The 26,072-nt window shown below is 41.9% G+C and overlaps 1 protein-coding gene across 1 annotated transcript in view; it reads left to right on the forward strand.

Annotated features, from left to right (window-relative positions):
* Positions 1-5,392: 5,392 nt before the first annotated feature.
* Positions 5,393-26,072, forward strand: part of STRIP2 (striatin interacting protein 2) — a 75,611-nt gene continuing 54,931 nt past the window's right edge. The window contains exons 1-4 of the mRNA XM_027840198.1: positions 5,393-5,536; positions 9,154-9,223; positions 13,232-13,306; positions 13,947-14,081. Of these exons, the coding sequence (XP_027695999.1) occupies positions 5,393-5,536; positions 9,154-9,223; positions 13,232-13,306; positions 13,947-14,081 (424 nt within the window). The remainder of the gene's footprint in view (positions 5,537-9,153; positions 9,224-13,231; positions 13,307-13,946; positions 14,082-26,072) is intronic.

A 26,072-nucleotide genomic window follows, 5' to 3' on the forward strand; every position in this document is an offset into this window, starting at 1 on the left:
ATTTACATGACATGTATAATCTATATCACATTGCTTGCCTTCTCAATGGGGTGGGGGAGGAGGGAGAGAATTTAGAGCTCAAAGTTTTAAAAATGAATGTTAAAAATTGTTTTTTCATGTAATTGAGGAAAAATAAAATACTGCATTTTTAAAAATGTCCATGTAACTTAGAAAGTACTTGCAGGCTAGTAGTAAAGGTCATTAGAGCACAGTGATAATGAAGACTTGATGCCTGTACTCTAGGACCTGATCTAGCAGGAATATTCATCCAAGGCAAAATAGATTAGATGCTGGACGGAGAATGTGATCAATCCCCAGATGTATATACGGCACCACGGTGATCATGGATACCTCTTGGTGTCACAACCTCCTTTGTTGGCAAAATAAAAAAATGTTGAATCTGAGCCAACACCCTATAACTAGAGTTTGTGGTCTGTGTTCTGCCTGCCAGGAGATTAGTGCTTCCCAAATTAGCCTTCCCTTCCCTCCTCCCAGCCCCAGGCTCTGCTTCTGGCCAGCTTTCCTTCCTCCTTCCTCCTCCCTGGCATGATACATACCATGCCTCTTGGGTCTGTAATAAGTAAGAGCAGATGGGCATCCATTAGAGGGCCAAGGCCCAGCATCTGAGCTCTTACCTACCTTTATGGGAAAACTGAGACAGTTTCTAAAGAACTTTGTAGAGCAGTTTTCATCACAATAATTTCTGCCATCACATCCCCCCCACCCCCATACCTAGGTACTCTGATCTTTGTGACCTTTGGCGAGTTCTAATTTTGTTTCCTCAACTGTAAAAATGAGGAGGGTTGGACTAGGAAGTACAATTGTCCATCTTTAGCAAATGAAAAGGGGCAGCTAGGTGGCCCAGTGGAAAGACCACCAGGCCTGGAGTCAGGAAAGCTCATCATCCTGAGTTCAAATCTGGCCTCAGACACTTACCAGCTGTATGACCCTAGGCAAGTCACTTAACCCTGTTTGCCTCAGTTTCTTCTTCTGCAAAATGAGCTGGAGAAGGGAATGGCAAACCGCTCCAGTATCTTGGCCAAGAAATAGTCACAAAGAGTCAGGCATAATTGGTCAACAACCAAACAATAATAAGCAAATGAAGAAACTGAGGCTGTGAGATGCTTTGTGGAATCTGGAACTAGAAGGGAGTGCTGAGGTCACCTAGTGTAATCTCATTGTACAAATGAAGTAATATAGGTTTCCCAATTGAGGCTGTGACTTGTCCAAGGTTAGCAAAGGTGGGATTAGAACCCAGGTCCCCTAAAGCCAAACCTAGGGCTCTTTTCCTCTATAGTAGTGATGCAGTGACTTGGTGGAAGAGCTGGGACTAGAACCCAGGCTTTCCAACATCCAAGTCCAGTCGTCTTTCCACTAGGAAGACTAGGTTTCCTTGTTATTTAAGAAATAGGACACTTGGAGTGAGCAGGAAAAGAGGTTACTAGAATTGACCATTTCACTCTACTATCTGTCCCACTCCTGATTAGTTCAGCAGGTAAAGAAGAAAATGGAGTTCTGGGAGTTGTCGATCTTCACTAGCGTTCTCGCTCCAGGAGAACAGAAGAAATGGGGGGGAAGGAAAGCAGAATAATTAGTTCTTTAATAAGAGGCACTCGTGGGTTGTGCTGTGGCAGGTTTTTCACATGGAGTGGGGCGAGGCGTGGGTTGTGTCCTGTCCCTCAACACCTCCCTTTTTTCCCTCACAATGAATTGTAAAGCAAAGTTTGGCTCTTGGAATCTGATTTATTTAACAACAACAACAAAAAAAGACTAAAATCAAAGCTTTGGCCTTGAGCCTGGTGTTTCCTTAGAAATCATAGCATAGTCTGTGAAAGGTGTGTGAAGAGAAAAGAGAGAGAGAAAAAAAAAAGAAAAGGGGGAAAGGAAAGAAGGAGGGGGGAAAGGGAACACAGTTGTTTCCCAGGGATGGTAACTCTTATCTGTTCTTTGATAGCACTCTCCCCGTTATATCTGTATTCTTTCATTGTTCTGGAGGAAAAAGGAGGAAGGAAGGAAGAGAGGGAAGGAGGGAAAGGGTCACTGTTGTTCCAAGGGCATGGCCCATAGACATTGGGTTGGGTCCTACCTAGGCTTTTACTTTCACATCCTATCCAGCTATTCCCCCAGGGCACATTGATATATACATACATATATGTATACATACTATATATTATACACACACACACACACATACACACACACCACACCACACATCCTCTTCTACATTCCCCTACCCCACTTTTCACCTCTTCTTCTGGGTACAGTAATGAATCAATATTGCCCTATAGATCAACCCTCCAGACCAAAACCAAAACTTCTTTCCCTGGTCCACCATTCCCTTATATATGTTATTTTCCCTATTAGAATGTAACCTCCTTTAAAGCAGGGACTATTACTCCTTTGGCATTTGTATTTTAAGAGATTTTTTAGTGTAGTGCCTATGCTAAATATTGATAATTTTTTTTTATTCTTTCATTATTTACCATACTACTTATGGAAGGGATTGGCAGAGAAGGATTCTGAGGGTGGAGGAGGTGTTAGTTTCTTGTCTATTTTTTTTTAAGCTCTAAGAGATACAATTACCCAAAGCAAAATGGCATGACCACCCCTCTTTCAAAAATCACCACGCACTTCCTTTGATCTATGTGATTTATGAATTAGAATCAGAGAATCTCTGCTTTGGAAGGTACCTAAAATATCTCATAGCTCAACCTTCTTTCTACAAGAATTCCTTTACAACTTCTGCTTCAATTTGCCTAGTTCAAGGAAATTCACTATCTACCAAGGCAAGATTGAACAGCTCTTGGTGCTGGGTAGGTTCAATGGGTTATCACATATTGAAAGTAGCCCTAAAGGAGCTATGGGAAGACAGGCTTGCTAATTCACTGCTGATAGAGCTGCGAATTGACCCAATTGTTCTAAAAGACTATTGGGAGTATGCAAGAAAAGTTATTAAATTACTTATACTCTGATCTAGAGATCCCACTACTGTGTTTGTACACCAAAGATGTTAATAAAGCAAGAAAAACACCAAATATTAAAATATTCATAGCTGCTTTATTTATAATAATAACAATCTGAAAACAAAATACACTCCCAGTGTTTTGATCTGGGAACAACTGTATAAATTCAACAATATACAATATTATTGTTCTAGAAGGAACAATGAATCTAGAGATTTCAGAGAAACATGGGAAAACTTGTATGAAGTGAGGCAAAATGAAGACAATGGAATGATATATAAACGTGTGTGTGTACATATAGTTCCATTTTCTTCATAGATGTGCATGTACATATGTATGCAAGTACTCCAGAATATGTAAAGACAACATGAAAAGTGAACAAAACTCCCGCTGAAAGATCCCACTTTCTTTTAAGTGACACTGTTGGTACTAAAATATTAAAATATATCCTTCTGTTAATAATCAATAAACTACAAAGGTGCAAAGTTAGGCTTAGTAATTAGTCTAATCACTCAGGAAGTTCTGTTTAATGATTTTCAGGAAATGTACAGTGGAGAAGGAGAGTTGTTTGAATGTTGGTTGGATATCTTTTTTTGTATCAAAGCAAAATGTATCTGTAATAGAGATCATCAGGGGAGCCCTGCCCTGATCCACTCTGGCAGGAATACTTCCCACAGAACTGAGCCCCATGATTGGACATTTCAGATAAGATGTGCCCTGGCCTCTGAAGGGCATTTTCAAACAGAGGTTCCTAGCTGGGCCTTTGGTCCCCATGATGGAGTTTGAGGGGAAGGTGCAAAGAACATTGGTCACTGAACAGAAGAGCTACTCAGTAGACTTCCAACAAGAGAAAATTTCTGCTGTTTCTCTCTTCCTGTCTCTCAAGCATGTCAAAACTCTTTAAGTTTTCTCTATTACTTCCATCAACTTGAGAATGGGATTTCTTTCTCTAAAAAAAAATGGCAGTAAGTACATGTGCTTATGTAGGTGAGCCTCTGGCTACCCCTTCTGCTTTGTATTTCTTTCCTAGATTACAGGTGACTGGATAGCAATCCTGAGGTTGATGTTTCTAGCCTTGCCAAGAAGCTCATGATGAGTTTCAGAGGTTGGGAGCTGCTGGATCCACATGCTAGTTGCTCAGCAGGTGATCTCAGCAACAACATCTTGGAGGAAAAAAATTATCACATCCAGGAAGATGAACAAAAGCCATGCCCCAACCTGCCAGAGGATATAGACCTTAAATCAGTGAAGATCCAAGGTGAAAATGTCTGTTCAGCAATCCTACAAAATGTTTCATGTTTTAATATTTTAAGTATCATCCTCCTGGGAGAATATAATAGGAGTGATAAATTATTGTATCTTGCTTTAAATATTTGCCAATATGCACTTAAGAGTCTTCTGGGTTTCAAGCATTTCTTCTGTGGTAGAAATAAATAGCTGTCCTATGTCGGATCTACTTTGTATTTTAGAATTTGAAAATTGGAAAGGACCTCAGCGGCCATCTGGTGAAACCGATAAATGAAGGAATCTCCACTGTAATGTACCTGACAAGCACTCATTCAGCCTCTGCTGGAAGACTTCTAAAGAAGGGGAACCCACCACCCCTTGAGACAAACTATTCTTCTTTTAGACAGCTCTCACTGTTAGAAAGATTTTCCTGACATTTGCCTTTTTGCAATTCCCTCTTACCGCTCCTGGCTCCAGGTCTGGCACTTTGGGGCTAAACAAAACTGCACCAGTCCATCTTCCACATGTGTCCTTTACTTGAACAAAGCTACACTGACCCACCAAGACTTCTTTTCTGCAGGCTAAACGGGCTCAGTTCTTTCTAGAGATCAAGTACATTGGTGAGAGGAGGGAAAGGAAAGGTGGCTTGGAAGCTATTTAGCTGTGTGACCTTGGGCTTCCCATCCCAGAACTCCAATTTATTCATCTATAAAAGAGATTGTACTAGATGTTTCCTCAGGTCCTTCTTTGCAGTGAAGTGTAGGGGAGGAAAATTACCTGGTGGCAATCACTGAAAGATGCTTACTTGAAAAGATCATTTACAGCTGGGGTGGAGGAGAGAAATGACAGCTTACAATTCCTCCCATTTAGAGTTTAGGAAAGTTGAGGCTGAGATCGGGGAAGGGCTGGACTAGAGCGTCGAGGCCTAGAGGTCAGGTGGTACTCTAAGAAGCAGAAGTACCCTTGCCTGGGGCTGAACATCTCAAAAAACTGAATGAGCCCCAACCTCCGCCCCGAACATCCAGACAACCAATCCTACCTGGGGGTGGAGCTGCCATTAGGTTGCCTTGGCCAATTGAGGGGGGGGGGCGGGGCCTGGGGGGGGGGTCCCAGGGTATGTGTGTCGGGAGGAACGTTCCCCAGGGCGTGCTGCTGCTCTGGTAGCGCCTGGCAGAGCGGGCTGAGCAGTCGCGGGGAGCTGCATGGAGGACCCCAACGGCGTCGGGCCCGGGGCGGGCAGCCCACCTGGGAACGGTAGCAGCCCCGGAGGAGGAGGAGGCAGCAAGGGAAAGCAGGCGTCGCCCAAGAGCCGTGAAATGTTCAAGAACCAGCGGAGGGAGTCCGAGGTGGGCAGTGTCTCGTGCTGGGGTAGGGAAGAGATCGGGGGTGCTGCAGCGAGGGGCGGGCGGAGAGGCGCCCCTAAGTTAGAGTGAACCCTGGAGGCGCCGCGCGGGGCACAGGAGAGGCCATCACCCCCCTTCCCCCCGGGACCCCTGACTCCTCCCCTGTAGCTAGTGGAATCCAAAAGCTCTAAAGCTGAATGAAGACACCTTGGAAGCAGTGTGAACCTCTCATTTTACAGATCAAGAAACCAAGGCCCAGGAAGGTTTAAGTGACTTGTCCACAGCCACACTGGAGTAGGAAGCAGAGCTAGGACTCTGAATCTAGGTTATCTAATTCCGATTTGGAATCCAAGTCCAGTACACTTGGTTAAGCTGGGTGTCTAACCCAGGCCACTGGACCCTAGGATTGATGAAGTCCCGGGCTTCCCTCTTCATTCTTGCCAGGAATGGGGCCTCAGTCTCCCTTCTGCTCCTCATGACCCAGCCAATATTACCTCAGCCCCTAGGCGGCTGGTAAGACCTGCAGGGTTAATGTAGACTGCATGAATGCAGCCGAGAGCTTTACATTTGCTCCTGTACTCCTTTCTAAAGGATTACGGAGAGGCACCTGAGAAAGGATGGACTGGGGTGCCTTGCCTGACCCTTCTCCTTATTGGCTCTTTCCCTGTTTTTTAGTTTTATTCTCAGTGCCACGTGGTATGGTGGAAAGGGAAGAGGCTGAAGACCTGGGTTTAAGCCGCAGGTCTGCTACTTCTTCCCTTTGTGACCTTGGGCAAATCCTTATCCTGTTTCCTCAACTGTAAAATGAAGAGCGTTGGGCTAGATCATCTGGTCCCTACCAGCTCTAAAATTCTGATTCTAGAGACTTTTATGTGCCTTACACAGAAAAGCATTCAGTTGTCTTTTGTTGAATGAATGAACTAACACTTGACTAGCCCCTGAAGGTCTTTACAAGAGTTGCTACTCCATTCTGTCTTGCCCTTTAAGGGTATCTGGTAAGAGTATTTGCTGACCAGGTTTTTTCACCTCTCCTAGAACAGAATTCTCAGTGAAATGGTGAACTGGCTGGGTGGAGGGAATAGGGTGGGACAGGGAAGTTGAATTCACTGTTTCTTCAGCCCTAGTCCTAAAGAAAGACCAAGCTTCCTTTCCCCAAGGGTTAATGGATCTTATCTGGTCCTGAATGGCTGTGGTCCCTTCCCACTAAAAATGGCCCTTTAGAAAAGCCTATACAGTAAATTCTTTTTCTAGGTAGACCCAAGGGCTCCTCATGAGCAGATGGTAAACCTTGGGCTAAGGAATGCCCCTCCTCTTTGTGGCTGTGGGAGTAGGGGAATAGGAACTAGAAGACAGAGAGGGAAAAACACTTGCTCACAATCAAGCTGGTAGCATGCTCCTAGGAAAGCTTCAGGTTAGAGCCCAGGAGTCTGGGACTCTCCAGGTTCCTGCTCTGTCTATCAGACGGCATGCTTTTTAAAGAGGCAGTGATCTCTGGCCTCTTCTGCAAGAGGCCCTGTTAGCTTTGCTTTGACCAACCAGTATGGTTTCTGCAGGATCCCTTTCTCCTACTTGCAGAGAAAGAGCAGCTTACCCCCTGTCTGCCTGGGGCTGCATCTTAATTTTTTCCATTTCTGTCCTCCCTGCTCTGAAACACTTTGTTAATGGGATCATCTCAATGTTCATTTCCTGCCAACTTGCTGTCCTAAAAAATTAGCTCTCCCCCACTTTCTCTGCAAGGCGGAGAAGCTGCCTTTCCCTATCAATGTGTCCCCCATCACCAGTGTGTCTTGGTGCCAGTTATGATGACTGTTCACCTTCAGATCTCTCCTTGCCTTTCCCAGTGTGCTGGGAGTGAACAGCCCCTAGGAGAGAGAGGTTTCTCTTTGGGTCCTAGAGCCCCCTCCATGGATGATCACCGTAGGCAGCGGGAGAAGGCTAATCCTGTATCTGAAAGGAAAAGGTAGTCTTTTAGACTGCTAAATACCTTGGGACAAGATATGACTAGCTTTGCCTCATTAAGCCCCCCAGAAGCATCCTGAGATATTCACACTCATAAGCAGCTCTGCTTAGTTTGGACTCCACAGAATATGATGCCTCTACAGCATGTACTCTCTGGCCCTTCCACCCCTACCCCGTTTGTCTTTCTCTACTAGATTGTAAGCTCCATGAGGGCAGAGATTATCTTTTTCTTATTTGTATCCCCAGTGCCTGGTACATAGTAGGTGCTTAATAAAAGTTTATTGAATGTAATTGAGAGAGCCTTGCATCACTGTATGCAAAAGGATGTAATTTGACCATCTCTCATATCCATACCTACAATGATATGATGAGACATTGCTTATGCAGGGACATATTTTGACTGTTTCTCTCCTCCTCCCTGTCTAATGGCACAATGAGTTCATAGGAATATGGACTTTAGAACTCAAGGACCTTTGATAATCTAGTTACACAGGATAGGCACGCATGGATGGTTTGACATCATCATTGTTGGAAGGAGCATCCACATTGATAAGAAAAATCTGTTGGAATGTGGGACTTAATCACTTAATAAAAATATTTTTCTCTTTATGATCAGCTTTACTACAGGGTCCTTTTAATCAGTTTCCCTCATGCATTCAATAGAATCATGAATTCTTGGAGCCTGAAGGAATCATTCAGTTCAGCCCCCTCATTTTACAAATTAGGGCATTGCAGCCTAGAGGGGAGAATGACTTGCCCAAGGTCTCTTGCACTGAGTTTTTGGTAGAATCAAGACTAGAATCAAGGCTTTCTGACTTGCCAAGATGGCTTCTTTGGGAACTCTTTTTTTATTTTATTTTTTAAACATAGGGAGATTGTTCACCTAGGCTGCCTTTGCAGAAACAAAATAGGTGGTTGGGGGGAATAGATAGAGCGCTGGGGCCGGGAGTCAGGACACTGGGTTCAAATTCAACTTCAGATGCTTACTGTGTGACCCTGGGCAAGTCACTTAACCTCTGTTTGCCTCAGTTTCCTCAACTGTAAAATGGGGATAACAATAGCACCTACTTTAAAGAATTGTGAGGATCAAAAGACATTCTATTTGTAAGGCACTTAGCCTAGTGCTTGGCACATAGCAGGTGCCTAATAAATGTCTATTCCCTTCTCCTGCCCCACCTTCTCTTAACCTTAATTGCGCTCTAGGCAACTCTTTAAGCCTGTGCTAACCAGCATTTTTAGAGGGAGTTTCCTCAACTCAGTTCCCTATATCAATGAAAATGTAGGTTCAATGATTTTATAAATTCCTGTTTATTTTCCTACAGATCCTATTTGTTTTCCTACAGATGTTTTGGTTGCAAGTTGGAATAGATATAAGGACATAGGCTATAATTTTCCGCATCAGCTCCTCTTTCTGCTTCTCCTTTTCCATGCCCTCAGTTTCCCTTTTTGTACAACCAGTCTTTTAGACTAGCCACCAACTTCTCTCGGGGCTTCGAGGTTGCTTAGTGAGGGTGAGTGAATGAGCAGACCTCCTCTCAGGTGGGAGGACCAGGTGTGATCCTCTCTGGCCCTGGCCTGCTAAGAGCTTGGGAGCTGCGGAAGGGAATGAGGGACATGGAAGCCAAGAGACCTTTGTAACAGCCGAAACTTCTCCATTTCAGGGCTCTGTGGACTGCCCCAACCTGGAGTTCGAGTACGGAGATGCTGGTGAACATGGGGCGGAGCTGTCAGGTACAGGTCCAGTGGCTCTGGGGAGAGATGGGGGGTGTGAGGGGAGGTTCTGTGGTTCACCCTCCCCCACTGGGTACCTGTGATCTCAGACTCTCAGTCCATTCCTCTCTGCACTCAGTAAATGTGATGTTCGTTCCCAAAAGAAGCGCTCTCTCCTCTGCCTTTCCTCTAGATCTGCTTGCTTGCTCTTTCCACTGCCCCTATCCGTTCTTCCCTTCCTCAAATATTTATTAACGACCTAATTTCATACATTCAGCAAGCATTTTAAAAGCGCCTACTATGTGTAGGCACTAGGGATACAAAGACAAAAAGATAGTTCCTTCCCCCAGAGTGCTTACATGGGGTGAGGGAAGGTGAGGGGAAGATAAGCAAATATAAAATGATTTCTTAGAGGACACACTCACAGCTGGTGTTGGGAAGATCAGAAAAGGCCTAATGCAGAAAGTGGCACTTGAGGTGAGTCTTGAAGGAAGCTAAGATTTCTCCAAGGCGGGAGTAAGGGAGAGCATTGTCGGCACGGGGCACAGCCTGTGCATAGGCATGGCACCAGAGTAATGGCAGCCTGAGGGGGGAGGGACAGGCTCTGCTAGGCTTCTCCCCGGCCTCTCCTTTGCCTCTGGTTGAGCTCTTTCTCCCACTGTTTTCTTTTCTTCCTGTCCTTTTTTCTCTTCCTTCCTGTGTTTCTCTATCTCCTTTGCCTTTTTCCTTTCTCTCCTCTCCTTCCTTTCCCTTTCCCTCTCACTTTTCCTTCTTCTCTCTCTCCTTCCTTTCCTCTCTCTCCCTTCCTCTCTTCCTACTTTCCCTCCTCCTTCCTTTTCTCCTTTCTCCCTCCTTTCTTTACTTTCTCCCTTCTTTCCTTCCCCTCTTCCTCCTTTCTTTCTCTCCCTCCTTTCCTTCCTTCTCCCTCTCCTTTCCTTCCTTCTCCCTCTCCTTTCCTTCCCTCTCTCTCTTCTTTTTTTCCTCTCCCTCTTCTTTTTCTTCCTCTTCCTCTTTTTTATCTCTGCCCCCTCTCCCCCATTATTAACCTCTCAGAAGTGTCTGGGGCTGTAGACAGTATATAGACATTATTTCTCATATATTGTCTGTTCCCCTGAAATCTTTTATCCCAAATCATGTGCTGTGATATTTAAAGAAAATAAAGCCTGCAATGTGAACCTGCAGGATCCAGGCAAAGCAGCCTGGGTTGCCAAAGACAGTGGCCTGTGCATGTACACTAGTGCCCCCCCCCATGCCACACCCCCATCCTGGGATATTCCTAAGCTGTAGCTGAGCAAATCCCACTCATCTGTCAGAGCTGGGCTGGTTCTCTCTGCTGTTTGTTTTTTAGCTCAGACTGAGTGTGCTCCCTTCAGTATTTAAAGACCTCAGTGTTCAGTGAGGTACGAATGCCAGTTATTAATAAGCAGCTCCCTTCATGCCTGGGAAAAAGATGAGGTGAAAATTAAATTTTCTGTCACATGGAAGTGATACTTGGAGGCACGTTTCTCTCAGAAGAGACACATCTTTAGAGAAGTTCTTAGGAATAAGTGCAGAGGAAAATGTCTTGATGAATGACAGGGAAAGGGAGAACAAAGTCAGCTCTATCCCGCCTCTCTCCTCCTTCCCCCCCACACCCCACCCTTAGGGGCCTTGTTCTCTTTTCTGCTTTATTTCCTAGGTACTACACTCTTTTATCTTGTCATGGTGACAATGTAGGAGTTAACTCTCTCTGACAGCTAGGTAAACTAAGACTCAGAGAAAGAGGGAGTCATAAGACTAAGTTCAAACTTGGGCTCTGCCACTTAATAGCTGTGTGACCTTGCCCAAATCTCTGTCCATTTCTAGACCTGAGTTTTTTTCCTTCTTCTTTCTTTTTCTCTTTCTTTCTTTCTTTCTTTCTTTCGATCTCTCTGTCTCTTTCTCTCTCCTCTCTCTCTCTCTCTCTCTCTTCCTTCCTTCCTTCCTTCCTTCCTTCCTTCCAGCAATCAGGGTTAAGTGACTTGCCCAGAGTCACACAGCTAGTATAGACTTGAATTTTCTAATCTATAAAAGGAAGGCATTAGATAGAGGTTATCTCTAGTCTTTCCATCTCTAAATCCTCTTGAAAGTCAGGGTTTGTGAGCTAGTGAGAGAGGGAAAGAAAGAATATGTGTGTCCTTCACCATTCCGGGACTCTCAAACCTCTAGTTGGGAACCCTGACTCCCAGGCTCAAGTTGAATTCATTTGATTGATGCAGTAGAATGCTGGCTAAATTTCATGGGCTTTTCTCTTGCTTCATGAATCCAGCTGGGAGCCGAGCTGAGGTCAAGAAACCTGGATCCCCAAGTCTTGTGTATTTTGTTCTCAGTATTTCTAGTCCCTTCCTGACCCGTAGAACATCTCCCTTCCTGGATTTCATTCAGTGCTGGTGATATGGAATTAACTTTGTTGTTCAGTCACGTCCAACTCTATATGACCCTATAGTCCACGGGGTTTTCTTGGCAGAGATACTGGAGTGTTTTGCCATTTCCTTCTGCTCATTTACAGATGAGGCAAATAAGGGTTAAGTGACTTGCCCAGGGTCACACAATTAGTAAGTGTTTAAGGCCAGATTTGAACTTGGATATTGCTGGCTCTAAGACTGGTGTTTTATCCACTGTTCCACCTAGCTGCCCCATGAATTACTGTTCTTTGGCTAAAGTAATAATAATTATTATTTAAATACAAGTAACTCATATAAATATTTAAATAATTTATATAGAAATAATTATGCAGTGATTTAAGGATTGCTAAGGGCATATATTCGCATATTTGATCCTCCCAACAACCCTGTGAGGTAGATGTTATTATGACTCTTATCTTATAAATAACCTATTTTAGCCTCAGTTTTTCCTTAAATGACTTGCCTAGGGTCACATTGCTAATAAGTGTCTGTGGTGAGGTTTGAACGTGGGATTTGAATTTACAAAGGGAGCTGCTGCCCAGATGATGTGGCATTGTCTCTGTCTATTTGTTAGGCAGTCCACTATACCTCAGAGAAGGGGCCAATTGGACCCCAACCTTGGAGAACTGTCTACCTTTAACCAGACGAATTGATCAAGGGAGTGGCGATGGTGTGATTTGCTGTATGTCAAAGACCTATGCTGCCTTTTTTCTCTCCCTCTGGTCACCTTACAACCTCGGCTAGGCTGGCTTGCATGCCCTGGAGATGGTAGAAAGAGGTCCTGAGTTCCCTTACAGACAGCTCCCCAGAAGGAAACATCGATGGTCTCTCCCCATCATAACTTCAGTGTCTCTGCTGTCTCTCCCTCAGTGTCTCAGCATCTTTCAATGTCTGTTCTGTTCTTTTTATCTCTTTTAAATTAAAAAAACAAAACTGATCTCTTTTAAATTTAAAAAATTTTAAAAATCATTTTGAAATCCTCTTCTTGGTGGTCAAGACTTCATTTATTTCTCTAGGGGTGTGTGTGTTTCTCTCAAAGAGTGCTGAACAACACCAGGGTCTCAGCTCTGTATTTTAGGAAGTAATATGGGCTTCAGAATCTGTAGAGGTGGAATTGACCAGTCAAAATCAACAAACCACAAGAAACTTCAGCCCCAAGAGAGTGGAATGATGGGGGAGGCCGGGTGGTCTAAGCAAAAGGACTCTGTGTCAGGAGCCAAGAGGCCCAGGTTCTGCCACTAGCAAGAGGAATGACCTTGGGTAATTCGCTTTTCTTTTCTGGCCTCAGTTTCCTTATCTGTAAGGGTGAAGGGATTGAGCTAAGGTCCTTCCCGGCTCCAACACTGAATCTTTTCTGTTCTGTTTCCTCTTCTTTCTGTAACCCAAATTACATTGCCCTATCTACTGCAGTAGCCAGCTGGCTGGAGGAGTGCAGATTTGACTGTCTAATCGCCTGGGGACCTGGGTAGTTATTTTTAACTTTCTCCTCAGAAGGGGAGGAAGTTGGATCTGGGCAGGGCTGGGCACAGGAATGTGTTGGACGCCCCAGCTCTCCCACAACTAAACTGTCGGTGACTCTGTCTGTTCCCTCTGTTCTCCACCACAGAACTGTACAGCTACACTGAGAACCCAGAATTCACTATCAACCGGCACTGCTTTGAAGAGGATTTCAGAACTCAAGGTGCCCCCAGACGCCTGTGCTAAAAGACCTTTCCTCCTAAAGGCCAGGGAGCAGCAGTTCTCTGACCTCTGTGGCACAGATCTCCATTCCTCCGGGCGTACCTCAGTATAATCTGACAAGGGGCCAGAGAGGATGACAACCCTGTCTTCTTCTTTCTGAATCCTAAGAAGTCCCCAGTAGTTAAACTGGCAGGGAGAGGCTGTGGGCCAGAAATTGGGAATACTTGGGCTGGGTGCCTGGGCCTTTGTTATCAAATATTAAAATTGAAACCTCGATGCTGTGGAAGAGATGGTGAAATTGGCCCCAGGAAAAGGACACCTGAGTTAGAGATTCTCCTACCTGTGTGTTCTTAGCCTCCTTCTCCCTCCTCCCTCTTTAGGGTTTATCTCCTGCAGCCAGATGACTGACTGCTTGAAAAGTCTTTTAACTCCCCAAATTTTAAAAGCTATTGACACTCTCCTGTGTCATTGACCACCTTGGTCCATTGATTCCCAGATCCTCTTCATTTCTCGGCTAGAAGGAGTAAGGTTTGAAAGTTAGAGGAAGCCTGAGAGAGAAGAGTAGACATTCTGTTGGGATATGTAGGAGTAGGCCAGTCTTGACTCACAGTGGGCACGGGGTCTTCTCTCTCTCTCCCCAGTACAAGGTAAGGGCTGGCTGGAACTGGAGGAGGCCTCACAGAAAGCCTATGTAATGCGTCTCTTGGACCGGTTGGAGGTGGTTAACAGGGAACAACGACTGAAAGTGTCCCGGGCTATCCTCTACCTGGCCCAGGGTAAGTGTTCCTTCTACAAGTCTGGGGAGGTGACATATATGTGGGCTATAGGGTTATTTTCAAAGGAGGTTGATCCTCTGCATTAACAAGAGGTCCCATTCACCCCCAGGGTAGATGTAGCTATTGACTGGGTATAGCCTGATGCTTTCTAGGGGAACTGGGGTAATAGTGCCTGTAACTCCCCTGGGTCCAGTGCCCAGACTCTGCCTTTATCTCTCCAGGCAGCTCTGGGTTTACTTAGTTCTTCCCATTTACCTGGTGGGGAAAGGAGCTGCCACCTGACTTCCACTCCAGCCAGTCAAAAATCAAGCCCTCCCGATGTGCCGGAGCCTTAGTCAAGCCCCCATGGGGAAACACAGGCAGGATAAGGCATGGTCCAATAGGAGAGAAACATGTACACCATAGATGGTGCCTAAAAACCCACAAAGGGAAAAGTAAGGAGAGTTCAAGTTAATACAATTTGTGGGGTTAATCATGGAAGAGATGACTTTTTGAGCCAAGTTTTGGTTGCCCATACAAGCGAATTATGTGGACCTTTTATGGGAGAACATGAGCAAGAGTTGCATAGAATGAGAAGGCATGGACAGGTTGGAATCTGCACCATTGGTTGGGAGTGCCCCCTGAATCCATTCAACTATTTTGAGGGGAGATGAGTTTTCCTGGCAGGCAATGCAAGCTAGGGAAGAGCAAGGAACTGAAGAGAGAAGGAGTTAGTAGAAGGCTGATTGGTAATGAGTTTGGGCCTGCTCCCTCCTTCATTCTCACCCCCCAGAAAGATTTTGAGAAGTCTGGGACCTCTGAGGGTGGGGAGAGCCAGAAGCCAGGGAAGGGATGACCTTAACACCTCTACCTGATTTTCCATCTGAGGGAGATTAAAATTGTTGAACCTACAGTAAAAGAGACTGAGGCAAAGCTCTGAGCCAATAACACTTTATTAAAGGGTCCCTGATCCCCTCTAGTGAAGGGGACTTCAGATCTTCCTTCTGATCTGAGATGCCCCCTTCTTCCTGGACCTCGTATTTATAGAGTTTGATGTTCACATATGCACAAGAACCATGGTAAAATACAGAATCTCATTGGTTGATAAACCTTGCTCTTGAGGGCCAAAAACAACATATTATCAGGAGGGGCACAGATTGGGGGGAGCATGGGGCATCTCCACTGACTAAGCAGTCGTAAGATGGTCTCCTCCTGGTGCTGGACAAGAGAGAATGGTCTGGAGGTACAAAAATAAATTGGAGGACTTTCCATGTAATTGAGTCACCTCCCCACACTGGGCTTGGTCACCATGATAAGAAAAAACAAGGGTGGAGGGTCTCTAGTTAGCTTCCTATGATTCAGCAAGTGAACTTAAAATCTTCAGCTCACAGCTCTGTGGTCAAATATACAGAATGTATAATCACTACCCCTATAGAACCATGTAGAATTGATACAGATAGGAATAGAGTAGGGGTCCTCAATGAATTATTTCTCACATTCTCCCCCTTTGATCCAGAAAAAGACCCCAGTCTTTCTTTGGATTGTTACAATCTAAATGCATGGAAGACAGTCCTCTGTAGGTGATGCAAACCCAGTAGCAAGGCAGTCCTCTCACTGAGGCACAAAGGTGACATTAGTAAAGAGGGAAATGGGCACAACTTATACTGATTATGTTCCATTTGAATAACATTCACTCGTAATATACTAGATGTCCAAGGTGACTCTCCCACTAACCAAGAAGCACAGGAAATAGGTAGGTACCTTTTAGTAAAACATGCCCTACAAGATTTGAAAATTGGGGGACTGCAGCACATTTGTTCAAGAGCAGCAGTGCAAGCATTGTCTGCCCTACACAGAGGTTCTGGAAATCCCTTGAATTTGTGAAAATGATTCAAACAATTTTGACAATGAGCCGCCCTATTACAGTGACAAGAGGCAATATCCCTGCAGACAACACAAACAGATCTAGACGGCTGTAGCCTAGTGAGTGGAGGAAAATAAGGAATAGGTTGAGTTCTATAAACAAAGGAATTGTCGGTCATTGTTGTCAGCGGTGGAGCAAAAGCCAAAGTAGGAGACTGAAAAGGAGGATTTGAGGCTCCAGTCACTGCAGACTCAGGAATAGGTGGATTAGGAATTGTTTGTGGAGGGGATGATTGATGATGATGATGATGATGATGATGATGAAGGTGTCGTGCTTATTGCATCTCATACAGCTGTTCAGTCTCTGAAACACCCTCTGATACAGTCCTGTGGTCTCTGGAGATCTCTCCTCTTAGGAATACTGGGGTCAGGGGGGCTTCAGAGCAGCTTCTGGTAGATTTGCTTCTACAATTCAGGTCACTTGTAAAGATCCCTTTCTCTGTTAAAAAAAAAAATCTCTTACAAAATAGATCTTAGTACAATTCCAGTTTGCTATGACAGTAAGTAGGTCAGGTAGTGAGACCCAGCTCAAACCTTAATAGGACCCATATGAACATCACATTTACATTTTTTGGTTGGCAAATTCAAACAAGAATTGAAAAATTTAAAAATTCTGAAAAAGGTTCAAGGTATTTAATTTTCTATTTCTAAAACAAGCTGTGTTCTCAGGTTAGCTTTGAAGGGGTTTCTTCCTGCTAGATCTGCTCCTCAAATGCCAAGACAACACAAACTCAATATAAAATAGAGCTATAGGAGGAATCATTAGATTAAGAATACACAATTTACCTGAAACTTCAGAAAATTTCAGTTGTTGCATCATGAGGGCCTGAATTGGAAAATGAGTCTTTGTGTCTCTCTTTTTTTTTCTTTTTTTTTTTTGGTGAGGCAATTGAGGTTAAGTGACTTGCCCAGAGTCACACAGCTAGTGAAGTTGGATTTGAACCCAGGTCCCCCTGACTTGAGGGCCGGTGCTCTATCCACTGTGCCACTTATCTGCCCCTGTCTCTCTTAATATTATTAGATGTTTCAGATAATTTTTTTTAACATTTCTTTTTTATTTTTAGGCAATTGGGGTTAAGTGACTTGCCCAGGGTCACACAGCTAGTGTCAAGTGTTTGGTCTGAGGCCAGATTTGAACTCAGGTTCTCCTGACTTCAGGGCCGGTGCTCTATCCACTTTGCCACCCAGCTGCCCCCAGATAATTTTTTACATGCAAAATTCTTAATCCAATTTTGAAAATTGTGTCACATCTCCTACTAGTCATATTATCAGGAGGAAAGAAACTTAGGGGGCGGTCTCTTGTAAACTAAATAACTCACCAATTGTAAGACTTCACGGTCTCTATTATTTGTGATTCAAATGACAATTCAAAATGATCCCCCACTAACATATATCACTTAATCAAAAGCCACCAGTAGGGTTCATCTTCTTTTACACTTGCCCTTATCAGTGGAATTTGCTATGTGAGGAAAAAGACTGGGCCATAGCAGCATTAGTTCTGTTTGATTTCAGGTATGAGTCGTAGGCAGTCAGTGCATGATGGGATGTCATAGCCAGGTTCAGAATTAACAAGGTGGGAAAATGTCTTATTTACCAAGATGGAGATAGGTCAAGAGAATCCTACCTTCACCTTCACAAGGCCTTTCTTTTCACTTTCTGAGACAGACATCACCTCTGGCAGTCCTCAGACTGCAGGGGCACATGACATTTCCCTTGAATGGTGAACCAGCAACCTTATGAGGGGTCAGACACTTACACCTGAATTCAAGAGTTAGAATAGCAGCAAATTAAGGTGCCAAGAGACTCTTCCTCAAATAGCAAAATTTCACTAATTATAGCTTAGGGCTAAATAATTTTTTTTCATATTAGCCTCAAAATTTCATTTAGAATTTTTAAACTATTCACAAATTTCATCTGTTTTCCCTTATCATTCCCCGCCCCCCCCACCTTGGTCCGCAGATAAAGCCAAAGGGAGAACAGCAGACCATTTCTAGATTACAATGCAATGAGACCCCCATCAGAGTCCATGTAGATAAGTGGGTCATATCTGGGCACAATTTCCATGGTGAAAGCTAGGGTAGCAGAGGGATCTGTGGCTTTAGAACCAGGGAATAGTTCGACCTTGGTCAAGGACCTACTTGGGCACAATAATAATTTTTTTTCTGTAAGTGCTCAAATTGGGGTGGGTGCGAGCTAGCAGATGTCCACCAGTGTATGTGACTTGAAAGGCAAGCTGATTAAAAGCTACCCAAGTTGGACAAGTGGCTGTCATGCAAATTGCCACTGGGGTGTGCTGAAGTAATCCACTCTTGCTTAATTAAATCCATTATCCTTTGTATTATCCTTTGTATGCCACAGTGACCCACCTTATGAACTAAAAAAGCATACCTTTGGAGGAGTGGTTTACCTGTCTCAAGACACGCAGACCCAAGACATCTGTTTAGCATTGCACTGTTGTTTCCCACTTCTTCACATGTTCATACACAATGAATAGTTGGTTCAGAGTAATAGCATTAAAAGATACAATTACATGGGGCAACTAGGTGGTGCAGTGGATAGAGTACCAGCCTTGGAGTCAGGAGGACCTGAGTTCAAATCCGGCCTCAGACACTTGACACTAGCTGTGTGACCCTGGGCAAGTCAAGTAACCTCATTGCCTAAAAAAAAAAAGATACAATTACATGAGTTTCCAAATGACCCTAAATGACATCCACTTTACTATTCAAAAGTTTCTCCACTTTGGGTGAAGCCCCAGTTCCTCAAACGACATTGCTGCTAAGTTTCACAACACCCTATCAGTAGGCCAAGGAACCTCACAGGCAGAGATCTAAGAGGATTTTACCATGCTTTTCTCCCAACAGTCAGTCATTCACTATTATTATTTTCTAAGTTTAAAAAAAACCAATACATACTCCAATAATCATATAACAGATATATTTATAAAGTAACTATTCAGATTGAAAAGATAAAGAAACTTGTTCTAACCACTTCTCTTAGCCTTCTTATACTTAAAACATCACCGGTCAGGTGATAATTATTTAATTACCTTTCAAACTCAGTAATTCATAGAAAGTCATATATCGTATTACCCCTGGCATTTTCCTGCTAGTCATAGCAGTTTGTGTAGTGCCTACTGCATGCCACATGCCACACATGCCTACCATATGCCAGGTTTTTTCTATGTCTTGAAAGTTGCTTTTCTGTTTTTAGTAATACTTTAAAATGTTTAGTCTTTACTCAATTTTGTTAGCATTCCATGCCAGTTAGAAAAAGTACCTATAAATGGGATAGCATTTTATTCAATTTTATTCCTACAAGGCCAGCATTACAGTGCTCAACAAGCCAGGTGCTGTGTTAAGCACTTCACAACTATGTGTTTCTCCCCAAAACCCTGGGAGATAGGTGTAAATATTTATTATTCCCTTTTTCCATATAAGCACTGATTAGATTCTCTAATTTACTACCATTACAATATTTTCAGCCCAATCAATTTTGATTTATAATGACTAGTGGCAATAACTAAACTTCATTTTGCATAAGGTTCCTTTATTTTTAGATGGCTTTATTAAAAAAAAAAATAACTTACGTTGATACTTCCAGCTTCCCGTTACTGCTTCTTTGTTCCTTTGAGTTACCCAAAGAGCCAAACCAATTCCTTTAAATTTTCTAAATTACTAATCCTTTAGCATGACCATTTAAACCAGAGCAAAGAAATAATCCTTTCTCTATCAATTGATTAGTTAACATGCATTTTATGAAACATATTTTGTAGCCTTACATTGATTGGGGAAGAAAGACATGCAGCAATTTTCGAAGGGCATTGCTTTAAAAAAAATTCCTAAATCTTGTTTATTTCAGTGGGATTAAGATCCTCTCTGAGGGGCAGCTAGGTGGTGCAGTGGATAGAGCACCGGCCCTGAAGTCAAGAGGACCTGAGTTCAAATCCGATCTCAGCCCAGATACTTGACACTTACTAGCTGTGTGACCCTGGACAAGTCACTTAACCCCAATTACCTTGTGCTCCCCCCAAAAATTTAAAAAAATAAGATACCCTCTCTAAAATCTCCTTTTCAAAACTCCAAAACGCTTTACTTTCAAATCCTGAATTTATACTGTTCAGTGCAAACAGACTCTAGTTTTCTTTACTCTTTGACTCATCCTTAACCTTTCTCATTTCCTTCTGTTACACTACTCTTTCTTTCTTCTGCTTGCTTAATTCCTCTAGTAAATCCCTTTTTGATTCTTTAGTGGTTACAAATGCACAATTAATATTAATTTCTTTAAGTGCAATTAGAATTAGTTACAATCGCATAGGATTTTTTTTTTCTTGTGAGTGATAGGCAAATAGACTCAAAAACCATTCACTCAGCACAAGTTCCTCATTGTAGGCTGTCACAGATTTCAGCAAGCAAGATGACTTTGGAGAAGAAATCATCTCTTTCCTTAAAGTTAACTTCTTTTACGCTGGAAAGGAATTCACCCAGCTATTTTGCCCTTCGACATCTGCCAAAGCCCAAGTATGGCAAAGAAACATTAACAGGAATTGCACTACTAGAAAACTATCTGATAGAGGTTGTACTTTTCTGAAGGGCTCAGGGTGTAACTTTTTCTCTATTTCCTTTCAAATCACTCAAAATTAAGTCCATTTATTTTGTTTTTTAAATAATTTGCAAGTTTTGCTTTTCCCTCTCAAAATTTCAGTATTTTATACTTTTATAGGCCATATTTTAATTTGATCTTTTCTAACCTGAGCACCTTCTATTAGGTGTGCATGCACTTAATTTATTTCTGTATCTATTTTTTTAAATACATATTAAAACACCTGTTAGCTATGGGTTAGTACAAAGCAAGAATAGCATAACATAGACACTTTTTTCCCATTTTCTTAAAGATTTTCTTAATTGTAGAAGGTCCCACTATTCCTAAACTTAGTTTCATCATTGACAAAATGGACACACAGAGAGCATATAACAAGACACAACATTAAATCAGGCCTGAACTTCTCCCAAGTTTTTCTCTAGGAGATTTTGAAGTCAATATCTTACCTGTCTCCTCTTAAGTACAGAATTTATGACTATCCTGTGGCTAGAGTCCTGCTGTCAGCCTAAAATGATTCTCTGTTTCCTAATTACATTAATGTTTTTAGAATTTTATCAATAAAGCAATAAAATAAAAATTTAGTAACAATACAAATTGCTTTAGTCTAATTTGCCAATTGGGTTCACTCATTTATAATGTACTTTGTATTTAGTCCCTAATATCAGTCCACAATAGAGAGAAGAGCTGGTTAAAGTTCCATTCCTCTAGACTTTTTGCCCAAGTATAACCACAGGAAGAAAAACTGAGAATGATGAAAGGTTGAGCAATATCGATAGTTCATTTTTTCTAAGGTGATTTTGGGAGATTGTTCAATAAAATTCCATAATTTTTAAAGATTCTTTTTAAAATTTAATTTATTTCTTAAAAAATTAATTTATTTTTAGTTTTCAACGTTCATTTCCATAAGCTTTTGAGTTTTAAATTTTCTCCCCCTTCCTCCCCAAGACGGTGTGCAATCTGATATAGGCTATTCATATACATTCCTATTAAACATATTTTCACATTAATCATGTTGTAAGGAAGAATTAGAACCAATAGAAGGAACCAAAAAAAAGAGGAAACAAAACAAAACAGAAGGAAAAAAAAGAGAAAATAGTATGCTTTGATCTGCATTCAAACTCCATAGTTCTTTCTTTGGATATGGGTAGCGTTTTCCATCATGAGACTTTTGGAGATGTCTTAGATCCTTGCATTGCTGAGAAGGGCTAGGTCTATCAAAGTTAGTCATCACATAAAGTGGCTGTTGCTGTGTACAATGTCCTCCTGGTTCTGCTTGCTTCACTCAGCATCAGTCCTTACAAGTCTTTCCAGGTTTTTCTGAAGTCTGCCTGCTCATCATTTCTTACAGCACAATAGTATTCCGTTATATTCATATATCACACCTTGTTTAGTCATTCCCCAAATGATGGGCATCCTCTCAATTTCCACCACAAAAAGATCTGCTATAAATATTTTTGTACATGTGGCTCCTTTTCCCATTTTTATGATCTCTTTGAAATACAACAGTAGAAGTGCTATTGCTAGGTCAAATGGTATGCACATTTTTATAGTCCTTTGGGCATAGTTCCAAATTGCTCTCCAAAATGGTTAGATCAGTTCGCAACTCCACCAACAATGCATTAGCATTCCAATTTTCCCATATTTTCTCCATGTATCATTTTCCTGTTTTGTCATGTTAGCCAATGTGATAGGTGTGATGTGGTACCCCAAAGTTGCTTTGATTTGCATTTCTCTAATCAATAGTGATTTAAAGCATTTTTTCACATGACTATAGATGGCTTTAATTTCTTCATCTGAGAACTGCCTGTTCATATCCTTTGGCTATTTATCAATTAGGGAATGACTTGTATTCTTACAAATTTGACTTAGTTCTCTATATATTTTAGAAATGAGGCCTTTATCAGAGACACTGGTTGTAAAAATTCTTTCCCAGTTTCTGCTTCCCTCCTAATCTTGGTTGCATTGGCTTTGTTTGTACAAAAACTTTTCAATTTAATGTAATCAATATTATCCATTTTGCATTTTATAATGTTCTCTATCTCTTATTTGGGCATGAATTCTTCCATTCTCCATAAATCTGATAGGTAAACTATTCCTTGCTCTCCTAGTTTGCTTATAGTATCAGCCTTTATGTCTAAATTGTGTACCCATTTTGATTTTATTTTGTTATACAGTGTAAGATTTTGGTCTATGCCTTGTTTCTGTCATACTCTTTTCCAGTTTTCCCAGCAGTTTTTGTCAAATAGTGAGTTCTTATCCCAGAAGCTGGGGTCTTTGGGTTTATCAAACAGCAGATTATTACAGTCATTGACTACTGTGTCTTGTGTACCTAACCTATTCCACTCATCCACCACTCTATTTCTTAGCCAATACCAAGTAGTTTTGATGATTGCTAATTTATAATACAATTTGAGATCTGGTATGGCTAGACCACCTTCCCTAGCATTCCTTTTCATTAGTTCCCTTGATATTCTGGACCTTTTATTCTTCCAGATGAATCTTGTTATTATTTTTTCTAGCTCTATAAAATAATTTTTTGGTAGTTTGATTGGTATGGTGCTGAATAAGTAAATTAGCTTAGGTAGAATTTTCATTTTTACTGTATTGGCTCAACCTACCCATGAGCAACTGATGTTTTCCCAATTATTTAGATCTGACTTTATTTGTGTGGAAAGTGTTTTGTAATTGTGTTCATAAAGTTTTTGGGTTTGTTTCTGCAGGTAGACTCCTAAATATTTTATAACATATACAATAATTTTAAATAGAATTTCTTTTTCTATCTCTTGCTGTTGGGCTTTGTTATTAATATATAGAAATGCTGGTGATTTATGTGGGTTTATATAACTTTCTAAGTAATCAAAAGTTCCATACTTTGACCAAAATAGTCCTCTGTTTTCTCCTTTCTTCCTTCCTTTCTTTCTCTTTTTTTTGGGGGGGGGGTAATTGGGGTTAAGTGACTTGCCCAGGGTCACATAGCTCATAAGTGTCGTGTGTCTGAGACTGGATTTGAACTCAGGTCCTTCTGACTTCAGGGCTAGTGCTCTATCCACTGTGCCACCTAGCTGCCCCTAGTCCCTAGTATTCTCAAACTAAACTTTTTTTTAAAAGTAGGTTGGTGTTATAACATTTATTAGAATAATGCTATGAGTTAATAGAAACAGCAAAGAACCAAAGAATTAAAATGCAAGCTATGTAAAATCCCAACTAAAACCCAAATGTGTCTAATGTGTCATTCAGTAGCTAACTAAAAACCCAAGAAAGACAACGCTCTCAATATAATAAAGTACTGCAAAACAATTGGCAATTTTCAGTTATCAAAATTATGGGTTTTGCATTTTGTATCCTTTTCTCAATCAGGAAAAAAATTATTTTTAATGTTATATAACATACATATAAAACAAGATAGAAAAAACATTATAACAATGGCTGTAAATACATTATCTTACATGTTTCTCACGGGCAATAGGTTAGTTATGGTACATATGTAGCATGAAACTACTAGGATAATAAAGAATAGACAAAATACACATCAACTCTACAGTAGCATACAAGTGACACTCCCATCTACCCACTCTTAAAAAAAATTACATAATACTGTCAGAAAAAAGTCTTAAAACTATATATTTTAATAAGAAATAAATTCAAAAAGGATGATAATACTGAGAACCAAGGCATTCAGAGATTTCAAAAGTCATGCTTTTTTTAAGTCGCAAATCAAACTTTACACAGCTTAATAGTTCAGTCTCTGACAGGGAGTCCACCCTTACTCCATTTGGGGTCCTGTAGGCTGCCTTTCTCCTCTTATTGCCTGACCCCCATCTCTCTTGCGGGTATACTCGACCAGGAGTGGCACTCTTTGGAGGAACTTCCCCTGAAAGAATTGTTCTAGATTCCCAAGGTGCCTGCCTTTTGGCTTATTCAATCTGAGAAGTTCCCCCCCTGAAGGTGCTAGAGATGACCCCCTCCTCCACCCCTCCACCCCTCCCCCACTTTAGATTATGAATCCAGGGAGGTAATCTTCTACTTACCTGAGTTTCACCTCTATGGGCATCTTTCCTACAGCTACCATTGTAACATTCAGGGATTTGTTTTGGCAAATTTTCCAATACTTAATTTCTGGGCTTAACCTCTAGGATCCTAAGACCAGTCAACTAAGCCCTACAGGTCCTTTTTAAGTGAATATTCAAAAAATTTATACCCACTCTCCTTTAAAACTGATGAAAATTTAACTCTGATTGTCAGTAACTGACTTAATCCTAAGCAAATTTAAGTGAAAATAACCTTTTCCTTTCCTCTTATCTGTAAAACCAAAATGAGCCTTCTTCTTGGGTAAGAAGAAGGTGGTGTTGTTTCCAGGATGGTCACAGCCTTGACAGCTTACTGGTGAGGTTGGGAATCTCTCCCCTAAGGGTATTGGGTCTAGCCTGAATTATTGCTCCCTCAAGGTGTTATCAGAGCACCAGAGTGGGGAATCACTTCCACAAGCCCTTGCCAATCCAGGATCTGATCACAGGGTACTCAAAATAGGTTCCTCACCCTGCTATGAGCCACTGAAAGTTCTCCCTCAACCACTTTAAGAGATTTCTCTACTGATGACAAAAATTATTTAATTACTCCTTGTTAAAAGAATTTAAAGGCAAAAAAATCTATTTTAAGCCTGCCAACAGGAAGTTTTAAGATTAGCTGGCTGAAAATGAGGACCCAGCAATTCCACTGCTGAATCTCCCTGGTCTTAGCAAAAGGAAAGTAAGAAAACTCTTTTCTTAGGAGAAAAAAAACCAGTAGCCTGTGTATAAAAAGTTAAAATTATGGCCACATAATTTTTATAAAAATAGAATTTGAGTGCTCTGGAGCTTATAAATTTAGACAGATTAGTCACACATTCGTTTGAATTTGTCCCTCTTAGCCTAATCGGGCACCCTTCTTAAAGAAAGGCAGACTCACTAATCTTGAGGAAATTTACCTTAGGCTCAGAGAATTTGGGTGCAGACAGTGAGGGGAGTCCAACCTCCAATGGCTGGTGTCTGTGGGGGAGCCATCAGTGAAAATTCGACCCGGTGTGCACTTTCTTTTTGGGTCCCTTGCAGGGGCCAACCTAAAGAGGCTGAGTTCCACACATCACCATCCCATCTTGGGGTGCCATTAATGAGATGGGGATGAATGAGTGGGGATTAAAATTGTCCAACCTACAATAAAAGAGACTGAGGCAAAGCTCCGAGCCAATAGCACCTTATTAAGGGGTTCATGGTTCCCTCTAATGAAGTAGACCTCAGATCTTCCTTATGATCTGAGATGCCCCCTTCTTCCTGGACCTTGTATTTATAGAGTTTGATACCCAAACATGCAAAAGAGGCATGGTAAAGTATAGAATCTCATTGGTTGATAGACCTTGCCAAAGGGCCAAAAATGACATATTATCAGGAGGGGCACAGATTGGGGAAAGCATGGGGCATCTCCACTGACTAAGCAGTTGTAAGATGGTCACCTGCT

The sequence above is a fragment of the Vombatus ursinus genome, unplaced genomic scaffold (genome assembly GCF_900497805.2).
Source record: "Vombatus ursinus unplaced genomic scaffold, bare-nosed wombat genome assembly UNPS02014839.1, whole genome shotgun sequence".
Classification (NCBI taxonomy): Eukaryota; Metazoa; Chordata; class Mammalia; order Diprotodontia; family Vombatidae; genus Vombatus; species Vombatus ursinus.